The 19184-nt window shown below is 40.5% G+C and overlaps 1 protein-coding gene across 3 annotated transcripts in view; it reads right to left on the bottom strand.

Annotated features, from left to right (window-relative positions):
- The window catches only part of ANO4 (anoctamin 4), a 320505-nt gene that overhangs the window by 37589 nt on the left and 263732 nt on the right, over positions 1-19184 (bottom strand). For all 3 annotated transcript variants that reach the window (XM_039519449.1, XM_039519450.1, XM_039519451.1), the window contains 5 exons: positions 13242-13406; positions 7360-7396; positions 4387-4498; positions 3251-3308; positions 674-771 (listed from right to left, as the gene is read on the bottom strand). In XM_039519449.1, the coding sequence (XP_039375383.1) occupies positions 674-771; positions 3251-3308; positions 4387-4498; positions 7360-7396; positions 13242-13406 (470 nt within the window). The remainder of the gene's footprint in view (positions 1-673; positions 772-3250; positions 3309-4386; positions 4499-7359; positions 7397-13241; positions 13407-19184) is intronic.

A 19184-nucleotide genomic window follows, 5' to 3' on the forward strand; every position in this document is an offset into this window, starting at 1 on the left:
GCCAAACAAAATATTTACAGTGCTAATTTGCCCCCAGTGGCCTGCCACTCCACTGATCTGTATTGCCAATTGTCTATAGCAATCTATTAAATATTAAACCCATGCACCATTAAATGAAATAACAGTAGTCCCTTTTAGCTTGAACAAAGCCTAGTGTTACTGTATACATTGTCAGTAAACGTGGCCAGGTCAGTAATTTGTCTACTTGCACATTTTTGACTGTCTATGTGCCAGCAGTTCACTTTTTCTGGCTCACACCGCTCCTTGCAGGTATCCCATGTCATTCAACAAGAAGAAATCTAATTAGAACTTACTGGTATAGACTAAAAAGCACGTATCTAACATTTCAGTGTAGGGAATAGAGCAGTGGTACAGAAACAGATTTTTTTAAATTGGAAAGTACCACAACTTCAGAAAATGAAATATTTTCTAATAATGTGTGTGTGTATATCCTATCTATCTATCTATATATATTATTTTCATTTCTGTAGACTTTGTTCTATGTAAATAACACTATCTGGAAAAATCTGAGAAGAGTTCTCCACTGTGTTTAGGTGTGATACTATAATTACTGTTGTATTCTTCTCCCATTTAAGAAAATCAGAAGGTAATAATGAAAATAATATTTTTTTTGGTGACCTTTGTAAAGGTAGGCAGCAGTATATTTACTTACGGGTAGCCCAGTTCCATGAAATTATTCCAGGTCTGCTTTAGCACCATTATAATACCCATTTGCATACAGAGATCAATAAGGCATCCACTAGGGTGGCACTGCAGAGTAAATAAAAAAAAAAGAGTGGTTTAAAGAAACAGATTAATTTCTGCAAATCCAAAAGGATTAAATGAATGTATAGTAGTTTATAAAACTTTTAAAGGAACTTTCATTTTTACTATTTTAATGTAAACCCAAAGGAGAAGGTAAGTCACATCACTAGTCCTTTAAGTCCAGTCTCTAGCATGCTGCTTGGCCAGAACCAGATGCTTAGGATGAAGGCAACCCAGTGGCCACAATAGCCCACAGTGTAATTCTGTATGGGTCTGATGGAAAGCCTATAAGAATAGGAGTTTTTCTATGGACTTCAGTAGGTTTTGGATCAGGCAGCGTATGTTGTAAGGAATGGGGATGAAATTCCTGTTGACACCTCAGGCAGTTAGTTTACTCCTAAAATGCAGTATTTGTACATTTATTATTATTTATTATTTATTTAGTATTTGACTCAATGGATCCCTTAAAGTTATTGTCTTGTTATGAGATATTTAAGACTCTGGACATCAAATGTCATCTTGCCAGTTTTTCTTCCTGAGTATCTGGTTCAATCTGGAGTGATTTGGGTTTGACTTGGGCTGGACGTAAACTGGTGTAGCTCCATATACTTTAATCAATCATTGTAAGAAGCAGGGAGATCTGAGAACTTGCTGCACTGATTAGCCCTTACTGTCCTCAGACCAACATTTTGCACCATTTACTATCCTGACATAAACAGGGGTATCAAAGCCAAATCAGTGGACATTGTGCGCAGTATAGACAGACCAGAATAATTCTCTGATACAGAAATAGTCCCGGTTTCATTTTAGTAGAGAAAAACTTCACAATAATTCGTATGGTGACCTTCTGATGGGAACTGTTTTCCATTGTACAATGAGCTGAAATTTCCCTAGACTTCACTGAAGTCTACCTTGAGTCAACATGGTTGGCAAATAGTAAACAGAGAAAGTAGATAATCCCTCTTTTGGTTTAACATAATCTTTATATTTTGACAGGAGTTAGTCACATGAGTAAACTCAGCCCTAGGGTAAGCTGGAGCAACTCTATCAAAGTCAATGGTGTTTCACTTGCTTCCAATAGGCCTGAATTTGGCCACTGATTTTGCACAAGGGGATCTCAGCAGGACAATGTCCTTACCCTTGGTTTCAGTTAAAGGCTGGTCAGAAGTTGTTTTTGATGTATATCTCGATATTATATTCTTACCATGTGCATATAGAATCATAGAACTATAGGGATAGAAGGAACTGCAAGGGTCATCTAGACTAAATCCTAAATAAGGTCTGTCATAGATATAGTTGATATGAATGGGCTCCCTATATTGGAAAGAATAATACTTTTTGCCGGACATTGTCTTTTGCAGCCCAACTTGAGAGAGGCATTTGCTGAACTATCAAGGAATATATCAGCTAGCTCACTTATTTCAAACACACACACAATTTTGCTTTGGCTACATTTTGGAGAACATTGACTTTCCATCTGTCCACCTATGACTTTTTTTGTTCCCTGGACTGTACAGCTGCTCAAATAATAATAATAAAAAAAACCCTAATGAATGAATAAGCAACTTGCATTAAGAACATGTGTTGTCAATTGTAGGATCATGCTATTCATTATTCACAAGTATTTGGATAAACTCTGTTAAGGCCAGTGGGTGTGGGATCTGGAAGTGATCATGAATTCATTCTGCCAGCATGCAACCTGTGACTCAAGATTTGCCATTTGTCATTCATGTGTGAAAATGTTTGTCATTCAGCTAAAAAACAGGGACAAAACCATGTGACTTGGGTGACCAAAATTAATGTTAGATACTGACTTATTTACAGGCTGCCAACTGTTCATTTACAATATCCATCAGCGATTTTTGAATCCTGAATATATTTATTAAAAAATTAGATTTTTTTTTGCATGAATTGTAAAGCCAGACCCTCTCATGCCTCACCATTATATTCTGTAAGCATTGATTACTATTACTTCCGGGAAGCTTGCTCAGTTGCTTTGATTTTTTTTTTTGAGTGGATTTAGTTTGCTTCAAATTCGAGGCTTCAGATCAGTAATGCAACAAGAACTAGACCTCATAATTTTTTGACTGAGTGGAAAAGGACCCAGATTCATATCTTAATTGATTCATATTGAGGATGAACAATAGAAAGTGTCTGATATTTGTTTCTATGATTTAAAAAAAAAAGAAATCAAGTTGAGGACATATATTAATGTCACCCAAATATGATACATAGTCCCCAAAAGTTAAGGTTTAAAAAACATGTTATCAATAAGGAAATGTCTTTTTGAAGCAGGTGAAGAGGAATTCAATCAATGGTGACGTGTCAGAGAGCTCCTGGAAACTCAATGATACATTCAAAATAACCTAAGCAGGGGGCCAGAGTCTGCCCTTGCTCATATCCTGTGCCATCCATGGGCTTCAATCAGATTGTACAACGTATGCAGAATTTGCCCCTAAAAGCCTGAGAGTTACAGAATACTCACCTCTTCCAGTCTCCACCTGTTTATCAGCCTCAAGTAGGCACCAGGGTGTCCTGTAAATCTTCAACATAAGAGCAAACATCAGCTATTTCTTACTAGATCTCTGATCAGAATCTTAGGAAAAAGCTCAACATAGTTGTTTTAACTCCATTTCCCCCAAACAGGATTGATTTAAATATTAAAGATGTAATTATGCAGAATGATTTGAAGGATCGCTAATATCATTTATGTTAAGAGCTAAGCAAATTTTCATCTGTGCTTTAGCTAAATGCCTACATTCTAATACTGGATAGTTCATTCTCTGATCTTCAGCAGGGGGGAAGAGCAGAATATCAAGACTGAGTAACACTGTCAAGAAAATTTTGCTTTGAAGCTCTGTTTCAAACTGCTCTAGAATGTGTTATTACTGGCTGGAAGAGTCCATGAAATGCAAAAACCCTGCCTGGTCCACTTCCTTTTGACATAATGAAAAACTTGGTGTCATACTTTCTGTGAATCCAGTGAAAACATGTTTTCACCCAGGGTGCAAATTTTTCACAGTTACACTGTGTATTCACTCAAATGATTCGCTCAGATATCCAGATGCAAACAACTCATACTAATGGGTCAATCAAATCTGCTCACATGCCTTTCTGATTTCTGTGGGGAACAAACAGGAACAGACATGCAAAGATTTCTCTTATTTTCAGCAAAAAAGCAAATTCCATCACTTGTAGTAATTATGAATTTGCTGCAAACTGGCCAAAGTATACATCAGGTGAACCAAAAGTTACTTAGATTTCAGGGGATAGAGACGAAATGACAAAAGATTAAGTTCTTCTTCTATCTGTACAAATTATACATATACAAAGCAGAGCAAAGTGACCTGCAAATGTCTTATCAGCTGAAGACATCAGTTCTCTGCAGTGGAATTTTTAGAACTTAGTATTAAGGAAATGTCTGAGAATGGGAACTGTATATTCTGTTTCTAATCTTTTTAAAGGAAAATCTAAATTTAACCTTTTTTTCCTTTGCTAACTTGGACTTGGCAATTGAGCAAGCATGACCATATGGGCCCATTTTGTTTCATTAATGGCAATATCATTTCCTTCTTTGCTCTCTATCGCAAGCACAAAGACTGAGCAGATACTCATTCTTACCTTCCCAAGAAGAATGCTATATAAAAGGTAGAGCTGTTCAGATTGACAAACTGGAAAAGAAACATTTTCAAAGTGAAGCTGTTCTCCCACTCAGACTCAGTCCGAGGCTGCTCTGTGAATAAAGAAAACAGGGTTTGAGAGGTTTAATCAGATTAGCAGTTTTACTACACTGAGGACTGCAGGCACTTTTTAGAGCTGGCAAAGCTGCCTGTGGTCTCAACTTATAAGATGACAGTAGAATTTGTATAAAAAAAATAATCCACGGCAAGCGGGTTTGTAAAAACTCTTACAAACCTCATCTGACGTTTTATAGCTGGCTATGCAAGATTACAGATTATAAGAAAGGGGGGAGCTTGAGCCACAATATCCGGACCCTTGATTCCCATTCTGAGCAGTGCTCAAGACTATATTTAAAACAGTCAACACTTGTGCTATATCTACACAATGGCCCACCCCTGCAAATGCTTGCCAGTAATGGGCATGGTATTTACCATTTTGAGTAGCCCCATAGACTTCAATAGGAGTACTCACAGTAATACACACTATGGGCCAGATTTTGAGAAGGGCTGAGTGCCCATAATACTAGCTGAAGCTGATAGAAGTTGTGGGTAGGCAACATCTCTGAAAATCAGGCCCTACGGTAAGCAGGGCCGGCTCTGCTCTTTTTGCCGTCCCAAACAGCGCTGCAGAAGGCCGGGGCAGTCCGTGTGCCCTTAGGGCAGCATGCGCATTTCCGCGGCAGCTGAAGACAGAAGCTGCCACCGAATCGCCGCCGCCGCGGAAACGCGCCTCCTGCCCCCTAAAGGCACATGGACTGCCCCCGCCGTCAGCAGCGGCAATTCAGTGAGCTACTTGGTGGCAAAAACACAGGGACTGTCGCCCCTTGCAGATTGCTGCCAAAAGCACCTGCTTGGGAAGCTGGTGCCTGGAGACAGCCTTGATGGTGAGCATATGCTTAGCTGAGTCCTTAGCATTTAAGATATTTAGGACAGGAATCATGGGCCAGATCTTCAGCAGGTGTAAACTGTCATAGCTCCATGGGCTTCAACTGAGCTCTGACAGGCTACACAAGTTACGGATCTGGCCCCATGACTTTAATTTGTCTGTAAAGCACCATGCACAGTTATGTAATAAAATAATAGTTAATACTGAAAACGGAGATTTCCTTTTTCCTCTTCCAGCTGCAGCATCTCAGATCAGAGCTTCATTTCTATAGTATCTACGAATTAAAGCTCAGATAGGAATCAGGCTGGATGTAGCTGGGAGAGGACAGGGAAGAGCAGGGGCGGCTCTAGCAATTGCGCTGCCCCAAGCAGGGCGGCACGCTGTGGGGGGCGCTCTGCCGGTCGCCGGTCCCGCGGCTCTGGTGGACCTCCTGCAGACGTGCCTGCGGAGGGTCTGCTGGTCCCGCGGCTCCGGTGGACCTCCTGCAGACATGCCTGCGGAGGGTCTGCTGGTCCCGTGGCTCCGGTGGAGCATCCGCAGGCACGCCGCCGGACGACCGGACTCTCCGTAGGCACGGCTGCAGGAGGTCCACCAGAGCCACGGGACCAGCGGACCCTCCACAGGCATGCCTGCGGGAGTTCCACCGGAGCCGCCTGCCGCCCTCCCGGCGGCATGCTGCCCCAAGCGCGCGCCTAGCGCACTGGGGTCTAGAGCCAGCCCTGGGGAAGAGAGAGCAATTTTCTTGTTATTAGGCAACAAGCAGGTTTTAAGGTGAGACTTGAAATTAAATGTCGTATTGATAGATATTTTGAAAAACTATAAACACAGTTATAAACGTGTTAGAAACACAGTACAATATTTTAAAAACATGCATTATTTTAATCTAGGCAGCATGTAGCAGGGTGGACCCTGCTCCGGGGTTTTAAGGGGTTAAAAGTGGCCTGACAGAGCTGGGCTGAGTGGGGAAGTGGCTGCAGCTGGGAGCCACGCCCCAAACTGAGGAGCAGGGCCTTATAAGAAGCAGGGAAGCCAGAGCCCAGACAGAGTCTCTCTCTGGCTCCAGAGAGAGATGGGCCTGGCTGCCTAGAGGCTGAGGCTAGAGTACCTGGGTGAAGCAGGGCTGGGAACAGGCTGAGGAGCTGGGGAAGCTCCAGCCTGGAAAGCCCCAGGCTGCGGCCTAGCTTTGGGCTAACGGGTACTGGGGGTTGCAGAGGGCAGCCCAGGGGTAGGACAAGGCAGCAGGTCCAAACCCCCTATTGCCTGTGATGAGTAGGCTGATACTGCAGTCTGCCCCAGGGTGTGGGGCTAGACCATGACTGTCAGTAGCCACTACTGAGGCAAGGCGGGGATAGTAGCGTGGGGTTCCCCTAGGAGGGGGAGACCCAATTATAGATAGGGGGCACCGGGTCCAGGGAGGGACGCCGGGGCCAGAGAACAGGCGGGTCACCAGCCTGCCGAGGGCGCTCCAGGGCTGGACTGAGAGCAAATTCCGTGACCAACCAGCAGGAGGCGCGGCAGGGGTGAGTACCGCCCGCTTACACAGCATTTTGCAAATATGACAGGGATACTGATTCAGGGAGAAATCCTTCACCTAGTGAAGTCAATGGCAAAACTCCAGTTGGCTTCAATGGAGCTAGGATTTCACACTCAGTATTAACAACGAGGAGTCCTTGTGGCACCTTGGAGACTAACAAATTTGAGCATAAGCTTTTGTGGGCTAGCACCCACTTCATCAGATGCATGGAGTGGAAAATACAGGAGCAGCTATAAATGCATGAAAAGATGTGAGTTGCCTTACCAAGTGTGAGGTCAGTCTGATGAAGTGGGTTCTAGCTCACAAAAGCTTATGCCCAAATAAATTTGTTAGTCTCCAAGGTGCCACAAGGACTCCTCGTTCTTTTTGCTGATACAGACTAACACAGCTACCACTCTGAAACCTGACACTCAGTATTTAGAATGAAGCGAGAGCTGAAGTATAAACAAAAATCAATAAAATAGTATTTCAGTTTTATATTTATCACCACTTACCTAAATTTGTCAGAAGAAGAGCAACTTTTTCATACAACTGCAACAAATAAGAAACAACTTCTGAAAAATGTGACCAGCTCAATTTAACATCATTAACAATATAGATCTGTTTTCTAGGATGAATAACTATTATTCCATTTTAAAACTGAGATTCTGATCATCGTTTGGTAAAATTTGTTGGCATTGTGATACTACTAAGTAAAATTACTTAGCTCTTATGTGGTGCCTTTCATCCATAGATGCACTTTACAAAGGAGGAGAGTTATCATTATCCCCTTGTACAGATGTGGTGCAGAAAGCTTAAGTAATTTGTCCAAGGTCTGTTACGACAACTGGGTCTACAAATTTACCCTTAATTATCAATTTAACAAATACTGATGGGAAAAGGTTTAAAAGTGAGAGAGACAGACTGAACTTGTCCAAACAAAAAGGCTGAGTGATATCACTCAAGGACTTTGGTAAGATCACACTTGGTAAACAAGAAAAGTGTGGAACCAAAAATCAGTGAACCAAAATTGGTGTGTCAGTTGGTGGACAAAATAATGAGAGGACAAGCTATTCCACCCATCACTCCCCTTTTGGGATGCTCAAAGGGACTTTTTTTGGGGGGGACACTGGGTACTGTGTTGCTGGCTGACAAAGACAAAGAGAAGGGGAAGGAGGAAGCGTCACCATCATGGCTGCCACCCCCTCCATTTCCTTGGATCTCACCAACAGACTTTCTTCTTCCTAATCTTAAGAGATGGCCTAACCTGACCAGGCCAGAGAGCGAGAAGGACCCAGATGACACCACCTCCTCCAACGGCTTTGGCTAAATCCAACACTACCTGGGATGAGAGACTTTGTCAGACACCCACATCCATTCAGCATGTCCTTTCCCTTCTCTAACTAACTTATTTCTCCTTTTCCTACCTGTCTCCTTCTGCCTGGTAAGGCTCTCCAAGACTATATATTTTGCAACACTGCTGTAAGCCAGTGACCAGAAAGGCATCTAAGTGCAGTGCCCTAAACAGCCTGATGCTGGAATGAGTTTGCAGATCTTGGAGTGGCTGATAAAACTGTGTGCTGGGCCTGTTTTCTTCCAACACGAGGCTGAATATGAGAGTCAACACCAGAAACAGAGGCTGCATTTTTAAATCTTTGTTGTTGTTCTCTTTCTGTGTGTGTGTGTGTGTCCGTCCTGTTTTGCCTTCTAGGAAACGGGATCAGACTTTAACAACAGAAACAACAGCTCCAGCCATCTCAACTAACTTCTTCTCTTTTTCCGAAAAGGACAGTTACTACCATCTTCAAAACCAGCTAACAGACTGTCAAACAAGGGTTTTTATTTTTTCTTCTCCTTTTAAAGACTCTACAGCTAAAGGGAACAAGGGATGTAGTTCAAGTGACAGCCTCACTTAACACTTTACATTTCAAATGCTTAAACACCTGTGTGGTTTTTTTTCTTTTTCTGTATCTTTTAGTAAAAGGACTTTTAATGGGAGCATTTGCCACAGTAGCAAGCATGCTGACGTCTCTGTAAAGCTAACCCTGAAACTTGTTTGACACTGTTTAATGTTGGACAGTGAGAGGCTCTTGTTAATACCTTTGACTCTTTGGGCCCTTAATTCCATCTAAATTAAAACAAGTCAGAAACCAGGCAATTGGCAGAGCCAGGAATAAAACGCAGGTTTCTTCATTCCCAGACCAATGCCATATTAATTAGACCATGTGCTCTCCTACACCTGACTAAACCCACTAATTTATACCTTGAAAATCTTTGACACTGAAACTGAAAAGTGTGTGGATTTTAATGAAAAGTTTAGCACTGCATTCCGTCTGTCAAAAATCATTTAATTCTGCAAATGCAAGGGAAATTATAGAAAACTTAACAAGCAAATTAGTCCTAACAAAAACAGACCTTGTCTTTCTCTCTTTGGGAGAGAGACATAGGAGCTCAGAGAACATCACTGTTGCCAAATGCATTTCTTTATTCAGAACCACTGATGTTCTTCTAAATCTTTATTGGCACTCGTCTATGATAGCAGGAATCATGGTCTCAGATTCCTCTGAAAGATTGCTAACTTATTTAATAGAGAAGCTGTCACATGAGTTAGCATTTATGCAGTGGTGAACATACAACATACTATGTAAATGCACAGTATTCATTTTTATTATAAAACTAAATCACTGCATCCATTTCCTTCAAATGGTATTACCCCTTCTGCTGATCTGGGGCCGAATCCTGCATGGGGTTGAGTGTCCTCAATTCCTATAGACATTAATGGGAGCTGAGGGGACACAACACCTCTTCAAAGAGCTCACCATCTTTCAGGATTGGGCCCTTAGTTTCCAATTCCTTTTTCTACAATTTACTTTATAAACTGTTGCTAAGGTTTAGTGAGTTATACGCAGGCTATGTATTAAAGCAGCTGCTTAGGAACTCAAGTAATTTGAAATTCTGTTATAGCTATTAACAACATTTCTCCTGTAGAGCTTTCTGCCTTGTCTGAAATAGACAGTGATGATTTGAATCCTATTTTTGTTTTAAATAATTGAAAAGGTGGTCTCTTCCCAGCTTTAAAATTACCTCCCTATGGAGAATATACAAGTGCTAAAGGGCTGTGTGTTTGATACCCTGATCCTGGCATGGAGAGTGCCCATTTACAGATCGTCAATGACCTGCATGTCTGTGTGCAAATATTATATTTTGTTGTTGTTCCTCCTGGATCAGACAGACAGTGTTTGCGATTCTGTTAACGATGTCTGGAACTGTTTTTCTGCAGCTACAGTTTATTATTACAAATCTCAAAGGGCTTCATTTAGGATCCCGTTTTATTCAGGATTCATATTTCCTTGGGTGATATTATCGGTATGAACAGGCTTTACTATCCAAGATGAAGTTTGTGATTGCTCTCGGTGCAGTCTGCATGATTAACTGGGAGACAGTCAGTTTGAATGTCATCGAATCTTGTCAAGATGAATGCGTAATTATATTATCCATCCAGCTCTCAAAGCATCCAACCTAGAAGCTGATTGACCCAGAGCTTTCCCCTGATGCTTATATCAGACAGGTTGTGAAATTGTATTAGAGTCTTTGGCTGCAGTCCATGTTGTCTTACAGGGATTCCCAGAGTGTTCTAAACATCTTTTGTCTCTTCTCACCTCAAGTTCTGTTTATATTAATCTCTCTTTGCTTGCCCCATGTGACTTTTCTTCATTTTGATGTGCTCACAGCTTGTATAGGACTCAACCATCTGATCACTCATGGGATCCAGAAGCTGTTAGTATTTTAGAAGATCTCCATTAGTTGCCTATTGTAACCCATTGCCTATTGTAATTCAGTGTGGAAAGCAAAAGGTTAAGTTCAAAACCTCACCACCTCCGTAAAAGATGTTTCATGGTCATGCTTTAGTTAGTAGCTGTAAGGTTTAAGAAGTTTTTCTTGCAATACTCCACTTGATAGGTCAGAAAAAAAAATCAACAAGGAACCTATTCATGGCTTTTTTCCATTATTTTAATTTTTTCCCCTTAACAGTAGAAGTCTTTGGGAGCTAGAAAGTGTAATCTACTTCTGTTCTGAGTTGTTTCATTGCTGCCTCAGTGCACACATGTTTGGAAGATTGGCGGTGAGTTCTTTGCTGACAGAGGTATACGCTGACTTATGTTTATTCTTCATAATGCCCATCACATGATCTAGGCATACTTTAAAAAAATAAAAAATTAAAAGCTACAGATTTTACACAAAATATATTAAAAACGTTTACAAACAGAGTCCTCAAACCAACTTTTCAACTCACTATTGGTCTCTATCCTATCCTTTTCCAATTTCTCAATCAACTCTCCCCTTTCTCTCCCTTGGGAAATGCATGGGAAACCAGACAAATCTTTCAACTTGTCCTAAAGGACATCAAATGCAGGCTTGAGTGTGCAAAGGAGGAAAAGGGAGTTCCTGTGGTGATGGCTTCTCACAGCCACTTTGAATGTAAACTGGGGCTGTTAGTTTGAATATCTCAGATGACTGCAAATAATTCAGTATCACATAGGAAGTGAAGTGGTCTCTCTAGTAGGCAGCATTTATACATGAATTGGTTGGAATTAACATCTTATACATCACACGGAAACTAAAGGCTTGTCTACGCTTACCGGGGGATTGATGCATGGTGATAGATGCATCAGCGGTCAATTTTAGTGGGTCTAGCAAAGACTCGCTAAATCGACTGCAGATCGCTCTCCCGTCGACTCTTCTACGCCGGCGGATTGAGAAGAGTCAGGGGAGTCAATGGCAGAGCATCTCCTGTCGACATTGTGTAGTATGGACCCCATGGCAAGTAGATCTAAGCTACATCGACTTGAGTTATGCTATTCATGTAACTTAAATTGCGTAGCTTAGATTGACTTTTCCCTGTAGTGTAGACAAGGCCTAATTGAGGAGTCAGTGTAGCTCATGGAGCTAAGGAATAATACACTTACGCAAGACACTCCACTTACTAAGTGGGGCAAGACATTCTGAATTAGCTGCAATTTTTGGATGGCTTGAAGATGTAGCTGTTTGTGAAGTGTTTGCAATAACACAACCTCGAGGTGGCAATGACATGGGTAACCAGCAACATTTGCATCTAAAGGAAAAGGATGCAACCATCTTGCCAAGAGCAGGTGACAGAAAAACACATCCAACAATCACTGCTACATGGATAGTCAGAAGCACCTGGGAAACCAACAGAACTCTCTCACCTTAGAGGATGGGAAAACTCACCCTTTACCTACCCAACCCATTGTGATCTACCCCACTGGAACTTTAACCACCTAGGAACAGATGGCCTTGGAATCCCTTTATCCCAGGCCCAATCAGACTCACAAGCCAGACTCAATCCACCCTCCCAGAATTCTCTCTTAGAATGCAGTGACAGGCATGCTTTTAGCATTAGAAGTAACTAATGGAACAGTTCACAGCCACTCAATGTCAATCCCTCCCTGTGACGTTTTCAATGCAAGTAAGTGCTCTCATGTAGAAAGAGAATCTGTATATATCTATCCCTAAGGGGAAAATTCTGCTGTGAATAAGAGAGGAGCAAGTTTGGCCCCTATATTAAAAAAGAACACTGCTTTTTTAAACAAAATAGTTTATATTTAAAGAATTACTTGCAATTTTCAGACAAATAGAAGAAATAACGCATAGGAGAAATCTGAATCAAGTAGGCTTGAATATGTCCTTTTAAAATAATATAATTTGTAGACCTTTTCAAATACGTATTGTGAAATTTAAGTGAATTTTGAAGCCAATTACACAAGTATGGTAGGTACTAAGTGTCAAACCCAACAAGCACCCTCAACTCCCATTAAAGTCAGTAGCAACTGAGAGCATTCAGGAGCATGCAGACTGGGGCACATATAGATCAAGTGCCTGTACGCACTTTGCTTTAGATCCTAGCATGGGCAGTGGGTGGACCCCACCCCTGTCTGCCGGAGGGCCGATCTCCGCCCCCTACCCATGGCCACAGGAGCCCTGAGCACACGCCCACCCACATGGCCAGAGGAGCTCCGAGCCACCCCAGCTGTGCCGTGCCTGCCCTCCCAAGACCCCAAGCTGCCCGGCTTTCCAAAGAACCTGAGCTTTTTATATGCGGCATGTAGGCTCCAGGGTGGCTGAGGAGGCAGTATCTGCAACTCAGCTTTCCAGGTTCATCAATAATCTCTGTGGAGTCCAGGGAGATTGCAGATGAACCCGGGAAGCTGAGTAGCAGATACCAGCTCCTCAGCTGCCATGGAACCTGCATGGTGCATAATAATAAGCAAAAACTTCTTCCGGCAGAAGCCCAGCCCATGCAAACCGCCAAAACCGATAACCCAGCATCCTGGCCTATTATACCCACTGCTTATGGATCCTGGTTATCTCTACTTACCACATTCAGTAGCATGATGATGCAAAAGTTGATGCACACTGCAGTCCCTGTAGTTGCAACCTGAGAGTTATTCCTGATTAAAGCCCACTTAAAGGCAGCAAAAGTGCTGACAGTCACAACACGGTAAATAACAATGCCAAAAACAGCAGCAATCACCACACAGATCTAAAGGGGGTGGGGAAAAACAGAAAAGCCTGAAATTCCTCACAATTGGAATTGATTTCTTCCTGAAATTCTCAAGACTATAAAAATAAACCTATCTTAAACAAACAAGTCCTGAAACATGCATCATTTTTTCCTGAGAGGGGTTTCATCTGGATTAATATCTAATTTCCTCTCCGTTTCCTATAATATAAAATATACTTGATATCTGATTAAAATCATGTCTACATTTAATCATTCTCTTGAAAAACACAACTGTTTTCTGTTTCCCAGTGTTAGTGAATGGTGCTTGATTGCTAGCTCTGGAAATCAAAGCTTCCCACCTCACTTACACTGAATAAAATTCACCACTCTGGAGAGGGTCAGTACACGGCTTATGGCTCACATCAGTCATACTTTGAATATTTAAGTGGTACATAGGCTTTTGTGCTGCCCCTTTGCCTGGGGTGAATTTCACCCTGTGTTAAATACTGCACAGGAAGCAACAGAGAGTTTCGTCACACTACCTTAATAAACTGCTTCACTGGACTATTTTGGAGGGATTATATTTAAGGATGGTAAATTCAATCTCTTTGATAATTTCATCCCTGGCATCTTTGATAATACTTAGAAAAGGTGTCTGATGTAGAAAATTTTGCAGTTGAGCTGAGGTCACTAAGTCAGTTGTGACATATCATACAGAATAGTTGGGCATTAAACTGTCATGACCAGCTTGTGTTCCTTTTGAGCCAGTCACCTACAGCTCAAACATTTTGTTATTAGCATGGGTGACTCATCTCATCCAGTCTACATTATATACTATTTTTTAGCTATGTTATTATGTAATTAAATTTTCTTGACTAGAAACCAGTCAGGTTTGGTGTGTCCACATGTATTACTTCAACCTGAATGCATTCTTAAAATCTGACAAAAATGTGATACATCATAGTTAATTAGGAAAAACAATCAACACCTCTTCCCTACCCCAGAATATCAAGCCATTTTCACATTCTTTTATTTACAGAATTGATTTAACAGCGGTTGGCATAAGCCATATGTAGAGAAACGTGACAAGGAGGTTGAAGTGTGTGTGAACATGTAGGACCAGTTCATCTGATCCATTAAAGCTACTCTTTCCACTGTGGAAGCAAAGAGCAGCCACAAACTTACCTTACTAGTGAGCTAGAGGACGATGCCCTGTGGACAAGGGGATTCCTAGGTGGTATAGAATGGCCTTGGAAACTTCTATACCCACCCTTTCTCTAGACCCAGGTGGGGCTATCCCTATGCCCATATGGCCCCTACCTGTTGGAATGGATGGGCAGCCAGAGTAAAACACAGTAGTCCTGAGGCTGCTGTAATTTACACTAGGTACTAACTTGAGGCTGGACAGCCCTGGGTTTAGGGGACAGGGATGGACTTTCCAACACCTTCCCTTAGAGGGCTCGGGATTTTGGTTTTAATGTTTAAAGAGGCGTTTGGTCAGTCAGAACTATTTAAGAGAAAAAATCATTAGTTTGACAGTAAAACAACTGAGATAAATTGTTCTAATGGTAAAAAAGTGATTAAAATTGTCTCCACTCATTTTAAAAATTTGAGCAGAAACTCTTCTATTCTAACTCTAAGCCTCAAAGGTTCTGATAGGCATACAAATGTCACAGTTACAAAGGATCGTTTCTGGCTTAGGGCTCCCGGTGTTAAATTCAGGATTTGTAAGTTTCTTTCAGGGAAGATTGCAACCACATAACAAATATGAAGAAATGTGACTCATATTCACAGATTCAGGAATTTAACAATACGAGCCATTTTAAAGCTGTTTTAGCTTCTTCAAGAATAAACCTCTAGGGTTGGATCAATCACCAATTCCTCAAGTATGGCAAAGGCTTATACGCTGAATTCCATAATCAGAGTATTAGGAATAGGATTTAAATATCTGATTTCCCCATTTTATTCACCAACATACAGGTTTTTTTATTTTTTTTAAAGATAGAAACTAGCAGTCAAGTTTCATGCTACTCCTCATCTTTATACCTTGTCAGTTTCATTATTAGGAGCAATAAGACTATAAGAATGGCCAGACTAGGTCAGAGGAATGGTTCGTCTAGCCCAGTACCCTGTCTTTGGACAATGGCCAATGTCAGATGCTTCAAAGGGAAGGCACAGAACAAGGCAATTATTGAATGGGCCATTCCCTGTAATCCAGTCCCAATTCAGGCCTTCACAACATCCCCTGGCAAAGAGTTCCACACATTAACTGCTTTCTGTGAAGAAGTGCTTCTTTTTGTTTGTTTTAAACCTGCTGCCTATTAATTTCATCAGGTGAATCCCAGGTTCTTGAGTTATATGAAGTGGTAAATATTACATTCACTTTCTCCACAACATTCATGGTTTTATAGTCTTCTATTACATCCCCCGTTAATCGTCTCTTTTCCAACCTGAACAGTCCCAGTCTTTTTAATCTCTCCTCACCTGGAAACTGTTCTATACCCTTAATTATTTTTGTTGCTTTTCTCTGTACCTTTTCCAATTCTAATATATCTTTTTTGAGACACGATGACCAGAATTGCACACAGTATCCAAGATGTGGATTTATATTTATCATGGATTTATATAGTGGCATTATGATATTTTCTGTCTTATTATCTATCCCTTTCCTAATGGTTCCTAACATTTGGTTAGCTTTTTCGACTGCTGCTGCATACTGATTGGATGTTTTCAGAGAATTATCCATAATGACTCCATGATCTCTTTCTTGAGTGGTAACAACTAAATTAGACCCCCTCATTTTGTATGTATAGTTGGGATTAAGTTTTCCAGTATGAACTAGTTTGCATTTATCAGCATTGAATTTCATCTGCCATTTTGTCGCCCAATCACCCAAGCTTTGTGAGATCCCTTTGTAACTCTTCACAATCTACTTTGGACTTACTTATCTTGAGTAATTTTGTATCATCTGCAAACTTTGCCATCTCCCTGTTTACCTTCTTTTTCAGATAATTTATGAATATGTGGAACAGCACTGGTCCCAATATAGATCCCTGGGGGACCCTGCTATTTACCTCTCCATTCTGAAAACTAACCATTTATTCCTTCCCTCTCTCATATCCCATGACTGCTTACGAGCCTTTGGTATGGGACCATGTCAAGGGTTTTCTGAAAGTCCAAGTACACTATATCCACTAGATTATCCCTGTCCATATGTTTGTTGACCCCCTCAAAGATTTCTAATAGATTAGTGAGGCATGATTTACCTTTACAAAAGCAGTGTTGGCTCTTCAACATATCATGTTCATCTATGTGTCTGATAATGCTCTTCTTTACTATAGTTTTCACCAATTTGTCAGTCATCTGGTACAGAAGCTAATTTAAGTGTTAGGTTACTTAACTTAGTTAAGTCAGTAGTTCTGAAATTTCATATTTGAGTTCCCTCTGAATTCTTGGCTGAATACCATCTGGCCCTGATGACTTGTTACTGTTTATCAATTTGTTCCAAAACCTCCTCTATCGATGCCTCAATCTGGACTGCTCCTCAGATTTGTCACCTAAAAAGAATGGCTCAGGTTTGGGAATCTCCCTCATATACTTTGCGGTGAAGACTGATCAAAAAAGTCATATAGCTTCTCTGCAACGGCCTCGTCTTCCTTGAGTGTTTTTTTAGCACCTCAATCATCCAATGATCCCACTGATTGGCAAACTTCCTGCTTCTGATGCAAAACTAATAGGGAAATCTAGGATGGCACAACTAAATGCTACAGCATATCTGAAAGATTTTCATGTCATCCAATATATATATATCACCTAAATATTCCCACCCAGCCCCCATCCCTTCCCTTAAATTACCCAGGATATCTCACTAACACTTTACTTTGGAAAACATCATAACATTATCCATAGAGCTATTTTTGAGTCAGCACAATATTGATATTTTATTTCTGGATTTTAAATTGACAGCACAAGCTTACTTTTGATGTTAAGTAGATATCACTCACTGGGAATCTAACCGGACAATATATTAAAGACAAATATAAGATTGATCTTCACCAGTAGGTGGAGTGATTGGGCAAAACTCTTATTTCAATGCACTAACATTCTAAGGAGCCTGCAGTGTGTTTATCATTGACACTACTGTTGGTAACAACAGAATGCATTTGACTTTGCAGGGGTATCTCCAAAACCAAACTATATTAAGGCATCCAGATATCGAAGTAAGTAGAAATTTTCAGGGTGGCAGTTGGAAGGTGGAGCCCCATTAGCTTTGTGATTCAACCACTTCTCTTTATGGATGTGAATGAAGGTCTAAGCAGAACCTGGTGACGTTTGGGTTTACTGAAACATACAGAACTACTTTTATTTTAAGTTTTACAAAACATCCTTTTCTCTCATTTTAAGATACTGTTTTTCAAGGATATTTCATTTTTAAAAATCCATCTATTTCTAACCCAGTGGAAGCCTGTGCTATTCAAACAATAACAAACAACAACAAAAAGTCAATTTTGAAAATAATTCTTGGCTTGTTTCTAAGATTAACAAGGTGGGGAAGGGAGGCTAAAATAATACAGTCCAGAATTTGTTTTGCCAAAGCCAAATAGTACTTGAATATCCAGGCTTCCAAGTTCCAAGTTCTGACTTAAATCTAAACCTCATGATTTTTCAAGTGATCTCCGACTTTGGCAAAAGAAGTGACATCATCCCAAATGATAATTTCAAGAACTTTTCACTAAGGTAAAGCACAAAGCACTCTGTTTGTTTAAAAAAGAAAAAGGCAATTTGGAAGATAGATACATTCATGCTGGCTTTAGATCGTGAGATATTTGATTAAGTGTTTAGCATTTGAAGTTAGTATTAGCTGCAGTTTAAAAGACCTCTCATAGGTCAAAAACTTTATATAAATACTTCACCCTGTGTACAAATGAATTTGCACTGATTATCAATAGTGAAGAAGGCAGGAAGCAGCTGGTGACACAAACCCTAAAAAAAATTGGTCATTTTCGATGGGAATTAGTGTAACCTAGCTCAGAAAGGGGGCAGCAAACAGGGTTCTGGAGTGTTTTCTTTTTTTTAATGCAAGTGTTGCATTCTGAAAATAAGATCAGTTGCAGGTAGAAAGATCCTGAATTTTAAGATAATCTTGTGTCTAATCTATTATGAAAAGGTGGTGACAGCCAGCCTCCACTACGAAGTCCTCAGTTAGCCTTTATAACTTTGTATTGGAAAACTGATTTAGCTTAACAATTGACAGATTTATTTTGGAAGAAAAGAAGAATATTTCCTCAAAGTTTTTCTTTAAAATCACCCTCTAACTGAGTTTTGAGTTAAACGTCATTATAAAACTATCCTGATTTGAAACTTTGACTTGTGTAATTTTCTTTTTCTCCCTATAGATCAGCTTTCTTACTCTTTCAGACTTTCCAGATAATAAAAGTTACTTGAAAACCTATATCAGCAATATCTGAAGAAAATAAGTTGTAATTAAGCAAACTTACTGATCATTTTTACTGTGGATAGTTTTGGGCCCAAACCTGCTAACACTGATATCACTGGGAGTTATGTCCCACTCATAGTTCCATTAACACTAGTGGATGTTTTGCCACAATCTTCAATGGAAGCAAAACCAGGCACTTCAAAGTATATTAAGTTAAACCGCTGAGGACACTTTTAGGGTGTAATGAGAGTGTCAACAGGGGAAGTTAGTGCAGAATAGCTAATGTGCGCAGTAAATTCACACCCTAGTTTACTGTGCAATAACTTTCCCATGTAGGCAATCCAACTACAAATCCAGATTAATAATGCCTATCTAACTTT

Source organism: Mauremys reevesii, linkage group 1, assembly GCF_016161935.1.
Source record: "Mauremys reevesii isolate NIE-2019 linkage group 1, ASM1616193v1, whole genome shotgun sequence".
In the NCBI taxonomy this organism is placed as follows: domain Eukaryota; kingdom Metazoa; phylum Chordata; order Testudines; family Geoemydidae; genus Mauremys; species Mauremys reevesii.